A 22,353-nucleotide genomic window follows, 5' to 3' on the forward strand; every position below is an offset into this window, starting at 1 on the left:
GGTGAGGCTGATGTAACATGCCGTTTTTAATTTGTCATATATCAGTAGTCTCTATTCTTGAATTTTCATCCAGACTTGGCAGTTTTACGATCTACACACTCCTTCTGAAACTAGTTTAACATTTCATATAAATCATGAGATTTTTTTTGTCCCGTCCAATGCCAGTGGTTCCCAGATATATCTTGAGTACTTGGATGTTCTAAGATCTCTCTACATTTATGTGGATAGATCTAGATAATTTTTCTGTTCAGACTTTGTCTTCTATTTGGTCAAAAGAGGTTAGCCTAGCTCCGAGCAAATTATTATTCTGATCCAGGAAGTCATTTGTCATGCTTACACTGTAGCTTGCCTTCTGGTATCTCCATTAGGTTGCTGCCTACTCCACTTGGTTGGACAGGGCATCCTGGGTGGCTCTGCCTGAAGCATAATTTAGACAGTTATCACACTTTTTTTTTTTTTTTAACGTTTTTTTAAAGCTTTATTTAGTCAAAGCTTCAGGAATGTACAAATGAATGAATACAATGTATGTATTACAATTCCAAGAAGAAAACCTAATAAAGTTATCAGGTCAAAGTAATAAGAATAGATTACAAACAATGTGCTCATACCTAATATAATGTGTATATGTAATATCATTCAAAAGAAATTGGAGGATCACTGAGCAGGATACGTTCCTCATAACAAACAGTTCTCCGAAAGCAATTAAATATGGCTTGTGTTGTAGACAGCGGTAAAATCTCAATATAACTGCACCAGGTTTCAACGTTTTTTGTGCGAGATTCTTTTTGAAGAGAGGCTTCGAGCCAATCCATGTGAAAAATGACTTATCCCTGAAAATTTTCAAAGTGGGAGGGGCCTCTTAAATCCACAACCGCAAGATGGTTTTGCTAGAGGCAGATGAGATTGCCAGCAGTAATTACTGTTTGAGGAACTCTAATTCCCTTCAGGTAGAAGCACCCAGAATGGCCCAATCAGGAGTATATGGGGTGTAATGGACTAGGTGTTCTATAGCAAAGTGTCTAATTTGCAACCAGAATTTTTTAATGACCGGGCAGGACCAGAGACAATTATATAAATTTGCTTGAGAAAATTTACACCTTGGACATGTTGGAGCATCTAGGATGGCTAACGCACATTTGCTTCTACCTGTTTTACTCCTTCACCTTTTCAGAGACTTTTTATTTTTCTAGTCCAAGGGTTCTCCATAAAGTTCAGGCGTATCCCTCTCTTAATGGACAGCTTTGGGACTTTTCCATGGTCTATCTCCATTGTCCCCCGTGGCTCAGAGGAAAAATCTTGCTCTGATGCAAATTGGACAGTGGGCTGTCCTATAGTTTGTTCCTGGTTTTTCTGTGTGCATTCGGGTTTATGCCAGGTTCTTCAAACACTGTTTGCCTAGTTTCTTTCATTCCGTTTCTCTTCCTCTGAGGCTTTGCCAAGTAAAAAGGTAATCCTTTATTGCTTGCTTGCTTCCTCCAGCACTGCTATATCCCGTGGCTCCTATGGCATCTGAGTAATAGAATTAGCAGGTGGGATCAAAAATCTTGTTTTTGGTACTGGCCTCCCTTTCATGTGACGAGTGCAGCTTACCCTTGCATGTTTTTAATTGTTTATTTTTGAACTTTTGTGTTATGTTTACAAAAAATTCTTATTTTTCAGGCTGTAACTCTTGATCCTAATTTTCTGGATGCTTACATTAATTTGGGAAATGTTCTTAAAGAGGCTCGTATCTTTGACAGGTAACTTCTAAATTCTAAAAATTGCAGTTCTTTTTTTTTTTTATGTGGGTTACTTTTTTTGGTACTTGTGTATTATCAGGGCGCCCGCGAAATTGGCCGCATATCGCATGCAAAAATCGGATGGATTTTGCGGCTGATTTTTGGCCGATTTTCGCCCTATTTTTTTTTTTGCATTTTCCAGCCGATTTGCATGCTGTTCCATCATTGCACACCCCTGATTTCCATGGTAGTGCATCGCATGCAATATAGCAGCATGTGATGCGATCCTGATGGGTGCTTACAATGTTAAATGCACCCATATTGTTAACGCCACCCCCACTATCAACGCCAACCCGACCTTTTCATACCCCCCACAATCCACGTCGGATTTTAGATAGCCTGGCGAGCCACCGAGACCGAAGCGTGGCGAGCGGATGCGGAATACATGTAAAGTAATCGGTGTCCCCTCGTGGGGCTCGATGCCTTCGCCACGCTTCGGGCTCGCTGTGCTCGCCACACTATCTAAAATCAACTCCACGCCGACGTGGATAGTGGGGGTATGAAAAGGTCGGAGGACGCGTACCGACGCCGCTCGCTGCGCTCGCCATACTTCGTGTTGGTATTGACAGTGGGGGTGGCCTTGACAATGGGGGTGCATTTAACATTGTGAATCGCATCGCATACTACCTGGGGGTGTGCAAGGATGGAATAGCGTTCAAATCGTCAGGAAATGTCCGAATATCAGCATCGCATCACAGATCGAATCGGCCGATAAATCTGATGCAATATCGGATACGATTTACATTACATCAGGCACCCTGATAATACACAAGTACCCTTTTTTCATATCTGTTTTTTGTCATTTGAAATTTTTCTACTCTGATTAGCTTTTTGGTTTGTCACAGATGAGATCAAAGTAGTTTCTGCATTCTGTAAAATTGAATAAACTATTAATGGGAAAGGCTAGTTTTTTGTTTTACCCATAATGCTTTAAACTATAGAACAACTCATTATCTTTTTTTTTTTTTTTGGTACTTGTTTCCTAGCAGGGCGCCCAATTAGCATACATACGGTAGCGTAGTGAAATCACATCGCATGGCCCTTTTGTGCTGTGCGATGCGATCTCCGTAGTTAATATGGTCACCCGGAAGCGTGGCGAGCGCACGCGTTACGCGTCCTCCTGACCTTTTCGTACCCCACTATCCACGGCGGCGTGGAGTTTATTTTATATAGTGTGGCGAGAGCATGTGGAATACATGTAAAGTACCTTTTTTTTTTTTTTATATATACTGACTTTCGTTTATTTTTTTATTTTTTTTCAGAGCTGTTGCTGCGTATCTACGAGCCCTTAGCCTCAGTCCAAATCATGCGGTGGTCCATGGGAATTTGGCTTGTGTTTACTATGAACAAGGGCTTATTGATCTTGCGATTGACACTTACCGACGGGCCATAGAATTGCAACCACACTTCCCTGATGCATACTGTAATCTTGCTAATGCTCTCAAGGAGAAAGGCAGTGTAAGTACAAGTTAATATCTAGTTTGTATCTTGCTACTTGTTCTGACTAAATCTCTCAAATAAAATAGAATTCATAGTTGGCTTTTCTCCTTTAAATGTGTATTCTGTTTCATTGTTTGTCAGGATTTTATTACTTGTGTTTATTGCATTTTAAGGGAGATATCCAATTAGCTGCAAGGCTTGAATTAAGAAGCCTGTGATGCCTAATTTCTAATTAACGCATGCTCCCAATACATACACCATCCAATTGAGAAAACAAACAATCATTTTTACTGTCAATAGGAACACCGCTTATAAGCTGAAAATAGTCTTTGCTCGAGGGCTGCAAGAAAAAAAGGTTTACATCCTATTGAAAATAACTGCTACTAAAATGATAATTGGATACAAAAAAATTATATTCCTCCCACGGTAATTCGCAAATCAGGTTAACGTGGCTAATTAAATATGCCCCTTAGTGTCTGTATTGGGCAGCATTGTTCTGTTTAGTATTTAAATGCTGAAGAGGAACATTCATTGGACTGGGTATAGATTGCTGGGTTCAGGGCAGGGTATGGGGCAGTATGAGCAGAGCGTCGTCACTTATGTGGGTGGTACGGCACCTCTGGACTTTCCCCAAGCTGTTTGCTTAATATGAATAAATGCATTGTGCATGTGTGTGGTATCTATTCACACCAGGGCGCCTTTTGCTAAAACATCCTAGCGTGAATGCTAGTGACAGGAGCATGGGCAGTTCAAATTTACTTGCAAAATCTCAAGACTTCTAAACTTGAGCATCTTTCCACATGCCGTTTATAGCTGAGCAGAGATAATCCCTCTTTGGGAACCACACAGTGGCTTTGCTTCTGTGGTCTCTGACAGAGTTCATTAATCTTCCATGACACCTGATGACTTGATTTGGTATGCGGGCCTGCCATGCCAACTGTTCTCTTCATAAGAGAGAGTATTATGAGTTTTACCACATTGTCTGGACTACGTAAGCAGCAGCTTTTCTCGGTTTCACAGATCCTTAAGTAGTTTAGCAATAGTTGTCTTGCCAGCAACCTCCTAATTTCTTCTTCTGATCTTCAACATCTACCAATAAGAAGATGGCTGGGTGCCTGCAAGTGTTAAGTCTGCAAGGAAAATGTAATTTAGTACAGGACCATACAAGTGTTTGTGAATGCTTCTCTATGGGGGCCACTGGCGTATCTGCTCCAGTTTTGTCAACTCTTAAGGAGTTGATGCAGGAGCTGGCTTCTCCGCTATCAGCTGCTAGGCTTCCCTAGACCACACCTGAAGCGCTGCAACAGTTTTCTATTCAAAGAGCTTTACACTTCAGAACCAGCCTGGTACAGGGCCTAACCCAGCCACTTCACTGTTTTGGTTCAAGCTTCCACTTCTCTTTAACAGGCCCTAGGTTCTAAAGCCACTCACAAGAACCAGAGAGGAGATTCTTCTGCCCTTGTTCAGATGGATGACTGTTGGAGTACTCTTCTGTGGAGGATTTCTGGTCTTGGACATCAGATGTGAATACATCTTCTGGTCATGGCAAACAAATGACACCAGGCCAGTGTGGAGAATCTGATCAGGGTTTATCATGTGGCTCTATAGTAGGAATGAATGCAGCGTGTTTGAAAATGACTGTTAGTAATGACTACAGCTGCGCTCCAGGTAGAGGATTTGGAAAGCATCAACCTTTGCTAGATCTTAAGGACCGGTTTGCCAGCCCTGAGATGAAGGATCCCTTCACTTTATCTGCCTTCTCTACTTTAAGACCTTTTTAGGGAAACCTAAAAGAAGATTTTGATCTCCTGGCATGTCTCCTCATTCTATACCCTGCCTGATAAAGGCTGTAGTAAGTGTGAGACTCCACCTGTGAATGCTCACTTTGCTAGGCTGGCGTGGTTTCTGTATCCTTTGGCAGTTGGTGGTCCTCTTGCTTTAAATCTGGAACACATTGTTCAGATCTGCTGTCAATCATAGATAGACCTTTTTGGGTGAAGTTCTTTTCAGTTGAAAATTGGACAAGGTTATGGCTGCATCCTAGGATGGTTATCCGGGTGTGGTATAGGGGTCCGACAGTTGGGATCCCGACTTGCCGGACCCAGACAGCATGGACCCCCACGAGAGAAAATAGCCGACGGCCGTCGGGATCCCGACTGACGGGACCCCGCCTGACGGGACCCCGCCCGGCACCCGGTTATCCTACCCTCTGCAGTTTCCATGCAAAAACAGGCTTCATTTTGACCACAAGGTAGTGACAGGACAGGCCTTTTCCTTTCACATTGCATATGCTGGGTCCATCCCGGGAGTGACCTGGCATTTTCGAGGTACAGCAACCCGTTATTAGCTGGAACGTTGATGTCAGGGGTGGGACAGAGCGGCAACATGTCATCAGGGGGCTTTGAGGAGGAGCAGCACTTGCTCTTGATGCTGTCTCCTCCATAGTGTGAATGGGACCTGGGCTCTTTTTTTTTTGGTACTTGATTAGTTTCACGACGGCAGATAAATCGAATACAATTTGCATGCGATATCGCATACGATTTGATGTGCGATGCGATTTAGTACCTGTTCATAACCCCACTATCCACTACGGCATAGAGTTGATTTTATATATTGTGGGGAGCGACCGAGCCCATAGCGAGTGGATGCGGATTACTTTACATGTATTCCGTGGCGAGGGGACGCGGAATACATGTTAAGTAAACCGTAGGGCTTGCCACGCTTCAGGCTCGGTGGCTCACTGCGGTCGCCACACTATAAAATCAACTCTATGCCATAGTGGGGTTATGAACAGGTACTAAATCGCATCGCACATCAAATCGCCTGCTGCAGTGAAACTTAAGTACCGTTTTCTTTTTTTAAGTTAAAAAACAGTTCTATCCCATCCTCAACCTCCAAACACTAAACATGTACAACAGAAACCCTTTCAGTTTGAGCCTTGCCTTTCGGCCTCTACACCGCACCAATTGCTTTGTCTTCAAAGTCTGCGTTCTTCCATACTTGGGTTCTTTCATTCTTATGGCTCAGAAAATCTGGGTAAGATGGTATCTTGTATGCTTTTTCCATTTCAGGCCATTTATGGTTCGGAAGCTCTTCTGGCATTGGAATTGGCATTCCATACACATGAAGTTCAACTTCAAAAACTCTCTTTGGTGCTTATTGAGCATTTCATCTGGAAAGGCTTGATCCTAGAATTGGGTCATTCTAACCATGGATTCCAGGCTCCACAGTTTGGGGCACAGTCTCAGGGAGCCATTCTTTTCAAGGCTGTTGGTCTGTTCACAAAGTTGGTCTCTCCAACAAATCTTTGGTACTTTTGCATGGTGTACCAAGCACTTTGAGTAAGAGGTGCCACTCGACAGACAAATTTATAAGGCTACAATCCGATAATAAGACCGCAGTTGCATATATCAATCACTGGGGCAACCTCAAAAGTCAGACTGCTGTGTAACAGTTGCTCAGATTCTTTTTTTGGTCAGAGCAATTTCTTCCAGCTCTGTTAGTTTCACATCCCAGGAGTACAGAATTAGAGAATTAGAAGGAATACTTAAACAACAGACAGTTCTTGGGAGTGGTCTCTCCATCCCAAGGTCCTCCAGCAGCTAGTTCAATGGGGTTGCCCACACATCAATCTTATGGATTCTTGCCACAATTACAAGCTCCCTTGCTATGGTTCACGGACCAGTGCCTCAACGCGTTTCTACTAGATGCCCAAGTGACTGTCTTTTTCGATTGGTATGTTTTCTCCAATTGCCCTGCTTCTGTAGGACCTTCAATGACTGAAACATGTGCCAAGACTGTCCATATTGCTCCAACTGCCCAAAACAAGCCTTGTACCCAGTACCTACACAGTCTTGTCAAATGTGACTCTGGCACCTCCTTCTCGGTCTATGTTCTGTCCATGGGGGCTGCTTCTGGCTTCACTTATAGTGCAGATCTCTGCTCTTTCGGTGCTGTTTCAATGGCGAGTAGCTCATTCCATAGCAGTCCAAACTTTTCTGCAGGCTCTCCACCTTCAGCCTCATGTCACATGTGCATCCTTGGGACTTGTCTTTGGTACTTTGGATGCTCTAGTGAGCTCCCTTTTAGGGTCCTTTGATCTCCATTGGAAAACTTTCCTCTTACTGGCCATTACTTCAGTGCACTGGGTTTCAAACTTCGGTGTTCTACATTACAGAACCCCATTGTTAATTTTCCACTTGGATCATGCTTGTGTTCAGTCTAAAGACTACCTCCCCAAAATAGTCTATATGTTCCATATTTATCAGAAGATTCTAGATCGGTCTCCAGCCAATGCCACAACAGAGCTTTCGTCTTGGGTATGTTAATGGCTTACATATTTATGTCCACAGAACACTCTCTTTCGCAATTCTGATTCTTTCTGCTGTATGTAAATCCCCTTTAGGGGAGGCTGCGTGATCTTCTGCTGGTACGCTCTTTAAGTTCTTTTTTTTTTTTTTTATAAATTCAGTAGTAATTTTTATTGTTTTTACATAACAGACAAAGCAAACCCCCCCCCCCCCCACATATACAGCATACATAAAATGAAATGAGTAACAGACAGAGTCGCACATCCAATTATACAATATACAGAGTGGTGGTGATCGGAAAGGTAGATCCGAAACAGGATGTTCTATAACGTTACACAGCTTCGTAATAACACAGGATATATATATATATATATATATATATATACACACCCGAGGGCGCCTACTCGGGTAAAATTGAGGTGCCAACTTATACGAAGCAGTCATGTTCACACTGAAATTATACATTTTAAAAAGGAGCAATACCACCCAGCACTGAAGCGGTTTGTAGTATAAAGTAGTTTGCCAGCTATAACTATAGTAATCAAGCAAATCCGTCCATCGCTGTTGTTGGAAATCTAAAGTAAAACACCCCCCCCCCCCCCCAAACGCCCAAAGCAAACCACCCCTATAACCCCCCACCCTGTACTACCCAGCCACAACTAGGGTGCACTTGGATCCCTAAACTAAATCTCCCACTACAACCTACCAACCTTAAGCTATCTATCTAGTCCCTTCCCCCCTCCCATTTTACTAACCCCCCCTCCCCTCCCCTGTTGATTCAGGATGTTATGTTAGATAAACGTGGTGGCTTGGGGGCAGTTCCCCCAGACTCTGAAGACATCAATTCTAAATTTAACTTCCCCACTAAATAGAACAGCCAATTTGTATCCATTTTCCATTCTAAACTAGTATGTATAGTAATAAGCATTTTGTACTAAGGGAAAATGGGAACAATTAAAGCAGGCATCAGAGAAAAGTTTACATACGGATATATCGGTGTAAATCAGAAATAGCACAGTATTAAGAAACATAGGAAATTAGCCTCCAGACACCATGCGGATCTAATCGGGCCAGTTCTTCAGTCCCAAAAAGGATCTATATATAGCATACACGAGCTCCAGAAATGACAAGCAGGAATAAGTAGTCTCAGCCCGTATTATACGGAGGTAGTCAGGATAGCGTCCAGGATGTCCCCTCCAATAAAGTGGCTAACATAAGTCCTGCATGTGAAGCCCATTAGGGGTAGATGAGGGAAGTATATTGCCACTGTAGCAGTCAGGTGAAGCAGTAAAAGGGTCCACAGGTGTAGGCACAATCATAGAACGACATATGTCCACAATCTTAGCTGACAAAGGAGCTACAGGTATTGCACAACCATCGGGTGTGGGCATGACCCCTCAGTTCCAACATCACATTGCCCTGGTGCACTCGGAAAAGAAAGGCTTTTCCTCTGGGAGACATTAGTATTAGAGATCCCATCTGCAGGGGCTACATCAGAATGTGTAGGGAGAGGCATGGCAACCGCTGATATATTAGCGATTCTGTGTAGAGGCATAGATGGCTTGAAGGGTCTGTGTTGCATCCATGCTGTGGGGAGATGTGTAAAATAATAGAAGAAACAAGCTGGCTGCTAAAGGGCACAAAACTGGCGATGGCTAGCACACCGCTCAGGATTTCCCAGCATGCAGGTAAAATACGTGCCCAGTTAAAAGCAATGGTGGAAGTCCACAGATGTACACCTCCGTCTGCCACGTGGAAGCTGCAAATCATAGGTCCACAAAATAACTGCTGTCACACCCGTGCACTTAAGATCACCGTTATAGGATGAAAAAATGGCCAGAGAGGGTCGAGCACCTCAGAATGTAACAGGGTCCAGGAACAGATCCCGCAGGCTTCAATTAGATCAGGGACGCCCGTGGAAACCAGCAGATACAGGGTAATGCGGCACAGGTACCCCAGTCCAGAAGACAGGTGAGCAAGATGACGCCGGCCCTCCGGCCAGCTAAGCAGCGCACCCTGACAGAGATGACTCCCGCTCACTACCGACAATTCACCAGAGGGTCACCAATCACCCCCTCCTGCCGACACACCGGACAGGGGAACAGCACAGCGAGTCCACAGGGCCGCACTCCAGGAGCCTCGCTAGAACTGCCGGAGGACCTAAAATGGCGCCCGGACTCAGAGGAGAGGACACGCAGGGCCAGGCAGCAGTCCAGCTCTGCGCACACCGCCCAGGAGAAACAGATGCAGCAGGGGACACAGCATCAGCTGCGGAGCCTGTGGGGGTAAGGGTACAGCGTCCAGGGGTACTGGGGAAGGATATTTAGAAAGGATCTTGTCGGAGCTCTCACTCCCCGCACCTGCTCACATTGCCAGCCAACACTCTCTTTAAGTTCTGCTGTTTTGACGCCTCAATACATATTGGTAGTATTAAAACCTCCCATAAAGGGACAACTTTGGAATGTCCTATAGTTTCAGGGTCCACCTAGGCTGAAAATCCGTATTTTTTTTTCTGGATACTGGGTGCCCACCCCCATGCTCTTTATCTGCAGAGGGCTCTGTGCCATGGTTATGTATGCCTGACTATTAGTGTGTGTGCGCACGTGCGTGTCTGGTCTTGTCTACTTTCCTGGTTCTTGTTAAGACCATCTGGCAAGTTCGGGTATAGAGAAGGGTTGCCGCACTCTGCAAGAAGTTAACTACTTGGTGCCTGAACAACTCCAACTAATCCAGCACACCCTATAGCTCCAGGTTTTTTTTTTTACAGGGAAGACAAAAATTAACTTTTTTACTAGCTCTAATCAATACATTTGTTCTAAAGGTGGTTGATGCTGAAGAATGTTACAATACAGCTCTTCGACTCTGTCCTACACATGCGGATTCTCTGAATAACCTTGCTAATATCAAACGAGAACAAGGAAATATTGAGGAGGCAGTGCGTCTCTATCGGAAAGCTCTTGAGGTAATTTAGTCTTATGTACTCATATGCCCTATTCTACTTGGGTTTCATGTAGTCCTAAATGATTTCTTTGTGATGTTTTAAGGTCTTTCCAGAGTTTGCTGCTGCTCACTCTAATCTTGCCAGTGTCCTGCAACAACAAGGAAAGCTTCAAGAGGCTTTGATGCATTACAAGGAAGCTATAAGGTAGGCCATAGTAGCATGGTTAAATTCAGTGTTTATCTGTCTTGTTCTCACTTTAAGGTTTTAAAAGTTAATTTGCTTTTTAGAATCAGCCCAACTTTTGCTGATGCTTATTCAAACATGGGCAACACATTGAAGGAGATGCAAGATGTCCAAGGAGCTTTGCAGTGCTACACCAGGGCAATTCAAATAAATCCAGCATTTGCTGATGCTCACAGCAACCTTGCATCCATTCATAAGGTAATTGTATATACACATACATATATTAAGATATTTAAATTGTAAGTGTAGTTATAGAAGTCTATACATCTTTTTGAATGAGTTTTTTTTATTTTTTATTTTTTTTATTTAGGACTCTGGAAATATACCAGAAGCAATTGCTTCATACCGGACTGCTCTTAAACTGAAGCCTGACTTCCCTGATGCATACTGCAACCTGGCACACTGCCTTCAGGTAACTGGATGATTTAGCACATTTAAAAATAAAATTCATAATATAAGCATTTTTTTTTCAAAGAATTCCCCAAAGTCTTTGCAAAGTTGCATGAAGCAAGTCTGTAGCAGTTACAGTTTTAACATTCTGGGTGAAGGCCTCCTGCAACTTCTGGTGACCCACTCATCTTATACTTGATTTGTGGGCACCCAAAGTAATCTCGGTGGGCCAGGTCTTGGCTGTTTGGCCAATGACCAAACTCTCAGAAATGTTCATGGGCGTTGTTGTGATATATAAAGGGACCATGAGCACAAGTTGGTAGAGAGTGCCTGGAAATTGCTGTACTTTTCTGTCTCATACACACAAACTGTTCAAAAGGGCTGGTGTCTCACTTGTTACGGCTATCTGTGAGCACAAATATAGCTTTTTTCTTTCCGCCAGGGCTAGGTTGGGCTGCTAGACAGTAATTTCTTCAAAGGGGTCCAAGGATAAACCCTCAGGGGAGAAGTCTGCTCCTATGCTGCGGGCGTATACTTGCACTAAGTGCACGGAAAATGTTTCAACGCGTGAACAGGTTCACTCTGGTGATCTCCAATGTGTATTTAATTCGAATTCAAATACCGGATCTGAAAATAACTTAAAAAAATAGTGCGATATTGTTTCAATACCATAAGTGTAATTGTTGGTCCCATTTTACACTCACATGAACTGATTTTTAAGATCGCATATCAGTCCACCAGATGTAGATATTTGCAGGGTGTTATCTCCTTCTGTGCAGATACTGTGAAATCTCAAAAACAGACATCCATAGTGCAATACTGTCTTCTAATTTAAAAGAATACTTTATTACACAATTGCACTCACATTTAAGACATAAAAAATTCGCATATCACCATATATATGGTTGTTGCCCCTCTGGAGAGTCCACTGCCAGGATGTCCAAGTGATAGTTTAAGGAAGCAGTCTGGTTACAGTCCCGGTAACTGATAGTCCAAAGTGCGACTCCTTACTTGGAGTCCCAACAGCAACTCCGCTCTTCAGATGGGGATTCAATGACTTCAATGACAGAAGGAGATAACACCCTGCAAATATCCACATCTGGTGGACTGATATGCGATCTTAAAAATCAGTTCATGTGAGTGTAAAATCAGACCAACAATTACACTTATGGTATTGAAACAATATCGCACCATTTTGGTTTTTTGAAGTTATTTTCATAACCGGTATTTGAATTTGAATTAAATACACATTGGAGGTCTTCACGCATTATAAGGAAGAAAGGAAAGTTCTTATAATATTTATTCTGGTGGATGATAACATCTGGTGGCGCTAATTGAGAGCACAAACTTTTTGCATGTATATTTTACCTTATTTGGAGTGATTGGTGGAGGCTCCAGGTGTCTTCTCATAGCAGCCTAAAGAATTCTGATTGTTGCGCAAAGGGAAAAACAGACTTTTTTGCTCTATATCAGGATCACTCTGGTGTATGACGGCTGTCGGTTTCCCTGACTGAACAGGACTGGGCGGTGTCTCTCTCGTCAGCCATGAGAGAGCTTGCCTCGCAATTGGCTGGGGTTAGGGCCTCGGTGCAGCCTCCCCAGCCCACCCCTCCAGCTATGAACATTACACCATTTCCCCAGAGCCAGCCTGGGTCCAGAGCCTGTCTACATCTGTGCAAGGTTTAGTCCAGGTCTCCAATTCTCTCCAGAATTTCATGGGCTCCTCAGCAAGGCGCAAGCGACTCCACTGATTATTCTGTGCTTTAGGTCGATATAGAGTTGGATTCAGACCCAGGGGAGGACCGCTTGACTCAAGCCCGGGTTGATTCCCTTATTAAGGTGGTACGTACATCCTTCAAGATGACCAGCCAGAACCGACAGACGCCCCTTTATTCGAGTGGAAGAAAAAGGATCCAGCTGTTTCCTCCGTCAAGCTGTGTTTCCTCCGTCTACTGAGCTGAACAAGATTTTACAAGAAGCTTGGTCACACCCCAATAAAAAATTGCAGTGTCCAAGTGCCTGACTTCTTTTTTTATCCCTTTGAGCAGTTGGACCACCTCAAATGGGAGTCCTTACCTCAGGTGGATGCTCATGTAGCCCATCTGGTTAAGTCAAATAGCCTACCAATTCTTACCGTGGCGTCACTCAAGGATCCTACTGATAGAAAAATGTAGCATCTCTTGAAGATTATTTTCACAAATGCTGAGGTAGCAGCGCGTCCGCTCTGGCATCTGCCTGGGTGGCGCAAGCTATTTCCAATTGGGCACAGGAGTTACTGGAGCGCGTTAACTCCGGTGCTCTGATCTCATCCAGTATGTCGACTATTCTTGAGGCTTCCATGTATTTGGGCGAGGCAGCGGTGGATTCGGCGGCCCTTTCCTCACAGATCTCCGCTTCCTCTGTGGTGGCATGTCAAGCGCTTTGGCTCCGCACTTGGAATGTGGATTCGGATTCCAAGAGGGCCTTGGAGGCCCGCACTTTCTCAGGGGAGTGCTTTTTGTGGCAGAGCTGGACAAGATCGTCACCACAGTGGCTACCTCCAAGACTGCTTTTTGCCTTCAGCACCTCCAAAAGCCCGTCCTGTCTCCTTTCGGCCGCAAGGTAAGGCCAGGGGCCAGCCTCAGGCCAAGGCAGGCCTCTTGCGGATGCTCATCTTGGTCCGGTCGTCGACAGGCTCCAAAGCAGACTGACAAGCCGGCAGCATGACCGTTCATCCACCAATGCCAAGGTGGGGGGCCCGCCTGCTACGTTTCCACACAGTGTGGCAGGCGACCACCACCGACTCTTGGGTAGCAAGTATCGTTACCCAGGGGTACTCCCTTGCATTTCAAGTGTGTCCTACTTCCCGTTTCTTCACTACTGGCCTGCCTTCAGATCCAGGAAAAGCAGCAGCCCTATCTCAGGCCATCCAGACTCTTCTCGAGTCTGATGTCATAGTCCCAGTCCCCCCTCATTAGAGGGGATCAGGCTTCTATTCAAATCTTTTTCTGGTTCAGAAGCCCAATGGTTAGTTTCGGCTGATCCAGAACCTGAAGGATTTGAACCTTTCTCTCAAGGTTCCAAAATTCAGAATGGAATCCCTTTGTTCCATCCTTCAAGCGCTAGAATGAGGGGACTTAATTGCATCCCTCAACATCAAGGATGCTTACTTGCACGTGCCAACCCGGAGGGACCATCAGAGGTTTCTCAGCTTTGCAGTTAAGGACCTCCACTACCAGTTCCAGGCACTCCCGTTTGGACTTTCCACTGCCCCAAGGATCTTCACCAATATCATGGAAGTGATGGCGGCCTCCCTTCGCATCCAGGGAGTCTGCATATTTCCTTGCCTAGATGACCTCCTGATCTTGGCACAATCTCAGGAGACCCTCAGACATCATCTGCAGCTGACTATACAGCTACTCCAGTCGCACGGCTGGATAATCAATTGGAATAAGTCCTGTCTACTGCCTTCCCAGTCCATGATCCACCTTGGTGCACGCTTCGACACTCAGGTGCAGAGGGTTTTCCTCCCGGAGGAGAAGGTTCTGGCTCTTCGGAGTCTTCTGAGGGATTTCCTCAGGCACTGCAGTGTGTCCATACATCTTTGCATGAGGGTCTTGGGGAAAATGGTTGCTTGCATCGAGATGGTGGAGTTTGCCCAGTTGCATTCTCGACCACTCCAGATGGAAATTCTCCGCAGGTGGAATCTGTCTCCTTTTAACCCTCAGGTCGCAGACCCATTCTCCTTCCTAATAATGTGCGTGCCTCTCTCCTTTGGCTTCATGCTCCCAACCTGCAGAAGGGTCGTCCCTTTACGATCCTCAATTGGACGCTGCTCACTACAGACACCAGCCTTCACGGTTGGGGGGCGGTCCTGGAGGGACACTTTTCAGGGTCGTTGGTCCAGGGCGGAGTCTGCACTCCCGATAAATGTTCTGGAGTTAAGGGCCATTTACTGCACCCTTCGCTGGGCTCTTACGTTTGTTCAGGGTCGCCCAGTAAAGGTTTAGACCAACAATGCCACGGTGTGTTGGCAGATATCAACCACCAGGGTGGAACCCGAAGCAGCGGGGCACTGAGAGAGGCAACTCTGATTCTTTCATGGGCGGAACGCCACTCGCTCTCTGTGGTGTTCATCCCGGGGATCGAGAACGTTGCTGTTGGTGCTGTAGGCACTTCAAGGACCTCCATTTGAGCCTCTAGATAGTATGGATCTAAGATGGCTCTCTTGGAAGACTTTCATGACTTCCATGTGGCTTCAGCCCGTTGGGTATCTGATTTGTCAGCCTTGTCGGAGGCCTCCCCCTTTTTGGTCTTCCATCCAGATAGGGCGGTTCTCCATACACGGTTGGGCCACCTACCGAAGGTCGTCTCGTTTTTCACCTGAACCCGGAGATGATTGTCCCGGCCTTTTCCCCGTCAGAGCATTCTCCGGAGCTCTGTTCTTTAGATGTTGTCTGGGCATTGCGCATTTACGTTGACCAGACTAAATCCTTGTAAATCTTGACTTGTTTATTTTATAAGATGCTGCTAAGCGTGGTTGGCCAGCATCAAAACTAACGTTGGCCCGTTGGTTGCGTTTTACCATCAAGCACGCTTATTTGTTGGCTAATCGACCGCCTCCCTTGTCTATTAGGGCCCATTCGGTTCGTTTGGTGAGACCTTGGGCGGCGGGGTCGGGGAGCCTCGGCGGAGCAGTTGTCGTGCTGCCACCTGGTCCTCCGTTCATTCGTTATTAACGTTTTGACACTTTTGCCTCGTCGGACTCTTCCTTCGGGCATAGTGTTCTTGTCTGGCCTGTAAAATCCTTTTTTCTTAATCCATGGTGGTCACTAGACGCCCACCCTTAAGCACCTGGCTGTCTGGAAGGTTGGACATTTTCTGTGGTCATGTTCCTTTTCTTTCTCCTTCTTCCTTTCCCGTTGTCCCAGAGGCTATCTTGATACAAACTGGGGGGCTGGGTATGGGAGGAGGAGCCTGAGCTGCACACAAAGATTTCTATTCTCCTTGGTGCCCTGTCGTCTGAGCTCCACCCAGTGTTCCAGTGACCACCGTGGATTAAGAAAAAAGGATTTTACAGGTAAAACAAAAATCCAGTTATTGAGGAATTTAAATAAATGATCTTTCTTCTTTTCGTCTTTCTTCCTACATAAACAAAACTGCAAAATGGGAAACCCACTTACAGCACATGTCAATAATGGTCATTACATTATTCTATGAGTTTAAGGAGTCAATGTTTGGTTATTTAATGGGCAAAGGTACTAATGAAGGGGAATATCTGACTGATTTTTAATGTCCGTATTCTTAATAGACTTAAAAAAAATTTCTCTCTAACAGATTGTTTGCGATTGGACAGATTATGATGAGCGGATGAAGAAATTAGTCAGCATTGTTGCAGATCAGCTGGATAAGAACAGACTTCCCTCTGTACATCCACACCATAGTATGCTGTACCCGCTTTCTCATGCCTTCAGGAAAGCCATTGCTGAAAGACATGGAAACCTGTGTTTAGACAAGGTGAGAGAGCATATATCAACAATGAAATTGACAGCTCTTTGTAATAGACCAGTCACTAAAAATGGTTCTATTTCTACGATAACCTATTTTGCCATTAATCATATTTACTGCTGTATGCTCCTTCCATCTCATAGTGCTATGTGTTACGCTTTTGAATTCTTTTTTTTTTTTTTATCTCTTTATTTGATTTTAAGTATACAAAATACATATACACAGTACAATACAATTACACATACATAGATAACAAAAAATACTTACACAAAAAAAATAATAAAAAAAAAATTAACCGGTTGTTACGCAGGTCAATCTAAGCATGTATAAAATACATACACAACATGCATACAACAGTTGGTGAGTTGTTATTCTACCCCTCTAAGTCATTGCCCTCCTATATCACTTGGACAAGCCTACTCCTTTTAGTCTCACTGATTCCCATAGATACCCATAGATCCTCCATCACCCTACCTCTCAACCCTGGACCCCTATGGTTTATGTCACTCCTCTATTTGGGTGGGTATGTCCCGACAATTGGGTCCTATAAATTATTTGTTAAGATATTAAGTCTATCGTGCAATCGTGACTTTAATTTAATTTTCTTTGTGTTACTAAAAGTTGCTTTAAATATCGAACGATATTTTAAACGTAGTGTGTACTTAACGTGAATTTATCAGTTATTTATCTTTCTATTTAAACCTATCGAACATTCGTGACTTTATTATATACTTCATATATGTTACTAGAACTTATTTTAAATATTAGTCCATATTTTAAACATAGTGTAAATTCATCAATTATTTTTAACAATTAGTGTCTGAAATTCTTTTAGAGTATGGGGAGTAATACCATTTCTCCCAAACTAAGTGAAATCTGCCAATATTATTTCTAGAGAGGAAAACGTCTCTCTCGTGCTCAAAAGTGTGATTAACCATATTAACCCATTCCTTAATGTCAGGTGCCTTTTCTGCCATCCAAAGTCTGGCAATGCAGGTCTTGGCAAGTGAGCCAAGATTAATGGCCAACTGCCTTAAGTCAGGCGACAGCCCCGACCCAGACCATACTCCCAGTATTAACGCCTTGGGACCTATTTCCGTTCGAGGGATACCAATATTAATCAAAATGTCCGAAAATTCCTTCCAGAATTTTTGCAGAAATGTGCACTGCCAAATTAAATGCCAAAAGTCACATCCTACAGCCCTACATTTAGGACAAGAGTCGACTTTATCCCCTGCAAACTTTTTGATTTTAGTCGGCGTTAAATATGTACGGTGCAGAATATTAAATTGGATCTGCTGGATCGTTCGTGAAGTAGTTGCTAAGTTGGGTATAGCGAGTGCCCTGTCCCAGTCTTCTGGTGTTAGATCAGGGATTTCCCTGGTCCATTTTGTCATAAGATCACACAGGCCAGTAGTTAGCACTGAAGATGAAATATACTTGTAGCATTTAGATATTCCTTTAGATGGTCCCATAGTCCTAAGGAATATTTTTACTGGGTGATCTTTTATGTTAGAGGAGGATGCCTGCAAATGATCCTCAATAGCGCTTCTAAGCTGCAGGAAGTGAAAAAACATACTGTTCGGTATTTCGAATTCCGTTTGCAACTGGGCAAATTATTTAACCCCTCTTTGCGCAACTACATGGCCTACGGCTCTTATTCCAAACTGCGACCAGGCTGCCATTCCCTGATGTTTTTTAAGATTTTTAAAGGCGTTTAAGGAGGAGAGATTTGTTTCAGGGTCGGTATCAATGTATCCAATTACCTTGGAAATCCATTTCCAGATTTTAATTGCTTGGTTGAGAATCGGGGGTACTTCTTACAGCATCTATTCGTCAAGATAGCTTGTATTGGGGAATGGCCTGGAATGGTCTTTTTCATTAGGTTTGTTAATTCTGTCGATTGACACTGGTCTACAACCCAATCTCGGAGATGTACCAACTGCGTTGCAAGGTAGTACAATTTGAAGTTTGGGAGGGCGAGCCCTCCGAGATCTCTTGGTCTCATCAGTGTGGTTAATTTAACTCTCGGGCTTTTGTTTCTCCATATAAAGGAGGTTATTATCCCATTAATTTTCCTAAATATCGTGTCAGGGATATATACGGGGGAATGTTGAAGTAGATAAAGTAATTTTGGTAAAACCATCATTTTAATGAGGTTTACCCTACCTATCGGCGTTAATGGTAGTTTAAGCCAGTTCTTGCATTTAGATCTAATTGAGTCAATTACTGGATCGATGTTATATTTTACGAAATCAAATGTATCTTTAGAGATTACCACCCCCAAATAATCAAATCTTTCTGCCCTGGGTATATCTATTGCCTCATTGGATTCCACCATCGACCCAGTAGCCATTTCATCAATTAATATATGAGATTTACTGCTATTTATTGTTAACCCTGAATATAGCCCAAATTCATGGAGAGTTTGCAACACTAAAGGGAGGTCCTGCTTGTAATTTGCCATTCCCACCAGTAAATCATCCGCGTATAGCGAGACAAGGCTATCCGCCCCTCCACCCAACCCACTCCGACCTAGTATATTTCTCAGTTTGCACGCGACTGGCTCTATGGCCAGAGTGAATAGCATGGGGGAGAGCGGGCAGCCCTGTCTCGTCCCGCGGTATATAGGAAATGGATCCGAAACTAATCCATTAATAGTAATTTGTGCGCATGGGTTATGATAAATCAACATGATCCTTTTAATGAAGCATGCTCCAAAGCCAAATGCCTCCAGAGTGGTCCTCAAATATGGCCACTCAAGGGAGTCAAAGGCCTTGTTTGTGTCGAAATAGGCCAAGGCAGTCTCCAGGCCCATAATTTTTCCTGTCTGTAGATAAGAAAACACTCAACGGACATTTATAGCAGTTGATTTCCCTTTCCTAAAACCCGTCTGGTCAACATGAACGATTTTATCGATTACCTCTCTGAGTCTATTAGCCAAAATTGTTGCATATACTTTGGCATCGACCGTAAGCAGCGAGATAGGTCTGTAAGAATCTGCCTGTAATGGGTCTTTTCCCTTTTTAAGAATGACTGTAATAACTGCCTCGGTCATGGGTTGTGAAAGTTGGTACTCTGTTTCCATTTCTTGGAAAAAGTAAAGGAGCCTACTAGATAGATTGTCACTAAACATCTTATATATTTCTGCTGGTAAGCCATCAATACCAGGGGCTTTACCCGATGCTATGTTTCTTATTGCCCCTTCCACCTCTCCCAGCGTGATTGGTAGTTCCAGAGTTTCCCTGTCTTGACAAGACAGTGCGGGCAAATCGATGGCCCCCAGGTAGCTCAAGCTGCTGCTATACTCAGGTGTTAATTTAGAGTGGTAAATTTCCCTATAGTGATCAACAAACACCTCAGTGATTTTTGAAGTTTCGCTAATTATTTCCCCACTGGGAGAACAAATTTTGGAAATTTATATTAGAGGGTTCATCAGTTTTTTCCATGTAGGCCATCAATTTGCCAGCCCTGTCTGCCATTAGGTATCTTCTGTGCGAGTCTTTTAGTAACCGAAACTTGGCCATTTCTTGTAAATGAGTGACCCAGGCACGTTGTGCCATCAGCCACTCCTGTTTAGCGGGGTCTGTCTGATTTGTAATAAATATTTGTTGTAATGCTGCCATTGTACTCTCTAATGTTATGGCTTTTCTTTGTAACAGGCTTCTAGCATGCGTTATTTTTTTGATCATAGTGCCCCGCAGGAACGCTTTAAACGATTCCCAGACACTGCCCGATTTAGCCGAGTCGATGTTAAAACCAAAAAAGCCCTCCAGTTCTATCTTTAGGTCATTGATATTATCTAATTGAGTTAGCCAAATTGGTTGAAGCTTCCAATATCGAAAACCCCGGCATGAATCTGTATCAAGAACCATTACCAATGGGGAATGATCCGAAATACCCCTTGAATTATATTCAATGTTCGATATTTTGTTTGCAAGGGCCCTAGAAGTGAAAATCATATCAGTTCGTGAGAAATTATTATGGGAAGAGGAATAACATGAGTATTGACGCTGATTAGGAAATTTCTCTCGCCATACCTCATACCATCCCAAATCAGCAGTAAACCTGGCGAGAGAACTCTCACCTAAAGGGGTGCTCTTTTTAGGGCACCAAATGTCGAGACCATAATTCATCACCATATTGAAATCCCCTAAGCAGATAAAGGGATTATCAGGTCTTGCCGCAACAAACTCCAAAGCTGCTCTAAGAATATCAAATCCAAATGGAGGGGGAATATAGACAGATAGTAACGAGATTCTAGCAGTGCCCAAGATACCATCTAGAAAAACATAACGCCCATTGGATCAATCTGAGCAGCAATATGTTCGTAAACAACTGATCTCTTTATCAAGATTGATACTCCTTGGGAGGCTGACGAGAAGGGTGCATGAAACATTTGAGCAATCCAGGGTCGTTTCAAAGAACACAACTTCTCCCTAGATAAATGCGTATCCTGTAAACAAATCACGTCAGCCTCCAGAGTTTTACAATACTTGAGTACAAGGGCCCATTTCACCTTATCATTAAGGCCTCGGACATTCCATGTCACAATTTAAATTACTTTGCGGTAGTATAGCAAGTGTATAAGAATCACAACAAAAAGAAATAACAATTCCACCATTGCACATAAAGTAAAAACGAACAACATTTAACATATACCTCCCCCCTCCCTGTATAACCTCTCCTGTAAGGCATACCTATGGCCGTACCCCCCATTTACTACTACACACTTATTCTTACACTTGGGGGCTTTTACTTGATAACCACCTCAAGCACGGCAGGAAGCCCCGGCACATAATTACAGACTGTTGGACCAAATATTTTCACCACAATCCCCACCCCAAACGCAGATACTTAAGTATAACAATTACTTTACAGGCAAAAAAACTGGCTTTCTAATGCATGCTAGTCTTGCCTGGATAATACTTATCCAGCCAAGTAGCTGCATCAGCTGCTGCTGAGAAATATTGTCTCTCCATTAGCCACAACTCGAAGTTTGGAGGGGTATTGCATCGAATATTTTAATTCTAGCTCTCTCAACTGAGCTTTCACATTGCGGAATTTTGCCCTGTCTCTTTGGACATCCTGAGGAAGGTCAGGGTAGATAGAGACCTTGGACCCTTTGTGGCCAAAATTCATTTTTGACCGAGTGAGTCTTAAAACTTGGTCCCGGTCCCTAAAATGTAAAAATTTGGCGATCAGAGTATGTGGTGGCCCTCCTGGAATCGAAGGGCGGGCAGGGATTCGATGTGCCCTCTCGATGGTAAATTGAGCTGAGAAGTTCTCCTTGCCAAATTCTTGCAGCAGCCATGTTTCCACAAATTTTTCGGGTTCACGGCCCTCAACACGCTCTTCAAGTCCCACAATGCGGACATTATTTCGCCGAGATCGGCCCTCCAAATCTGTGATCTTAAAGCTAGATACGCTATTTGCCCAGACATGGCCTTGACTTGGGCCTGTAAAGGAGCCACTGTATCCTCTGTATCTGAAACACGCTTCTCCAGTTCCACTACCCTATCTTTAGTTTTCTGGGCGTCGTCTCTGATCAACATTATATCAGATGGCACTTTATTCATCTGTTCTAAGAGTCGTACTTCACACTTACTAACAGCGTCCAAGACTTGTTGCAGAGTGACCTCAGGAACAGGCGGCTGCGACGATGTTTTAGAAGGGGTAGTTTGTGGCGTGGAAGGTTGGGAGGGATTTGAGCGAGCGTATTTTTCTAGCCTAGTGGCTGCTGAATTATTCCCAGATTTAGGCA

General features: G+C 43.9%; 1 protein-coding gene across 4 annotated transcripts in view; it reads left to right on the plus strand.

The window, feature by feature from the left end:
* The window catches only part of OGT (O-linked N-acetylglucosamine (GlcNAc) transferase), a 75,612-nt gene that overhangs the window by 21,064 nt on the left and 32,195 nt on the right, over window positions 1-22,353 (plus strand). For all 4 annotated transcript variants that reach the window (XM_083159222.1, XM_083159223.1, XM_083159221.1 and 1 more), the window contains 7 exons: window positions 1,660-1,739; window positions 3,041-3,236; window positions 10,350-10,490; window positions 10,573-10,673; window positions 10,757-10,910; window positions 11,023-11,124; window positions 16,419-16,598. In XM_083159222.1, coding sequence (XP_083015348.1) covers window positions 1,660-1,739; window positions 3,041-3,236; window positions 10,350-10,490; window positions 10,573-10,673; window positions 10,757-10,910; window positions 11,023-11,124; window positions 16,419-16,598 — 954 coding nt within the window. The remainder of the gene's footprint in view (window positions 1-1,659; window positions 1,740-3,040; window positions 3,237-10,349; window positions 10,491-10,572; window positions 10,674-10,756; window positions 10,911-11,022; window positions 11,125-16,418; window positions 16,599-22,353) is intronic.

Source organism: Crinia signifera, chromosome 9, assembly GCF_055691185.1.
Source record: "Crinia signifera chromosome 9, ASM5569118v1, whole genome shotgun sequence".
Classification (NCBI taxonomy): Eukaryota; Metazoa; Chordata; class Amphibia; order Anura; family Myobatrachidae; genus Crinia; species Crinia signifera.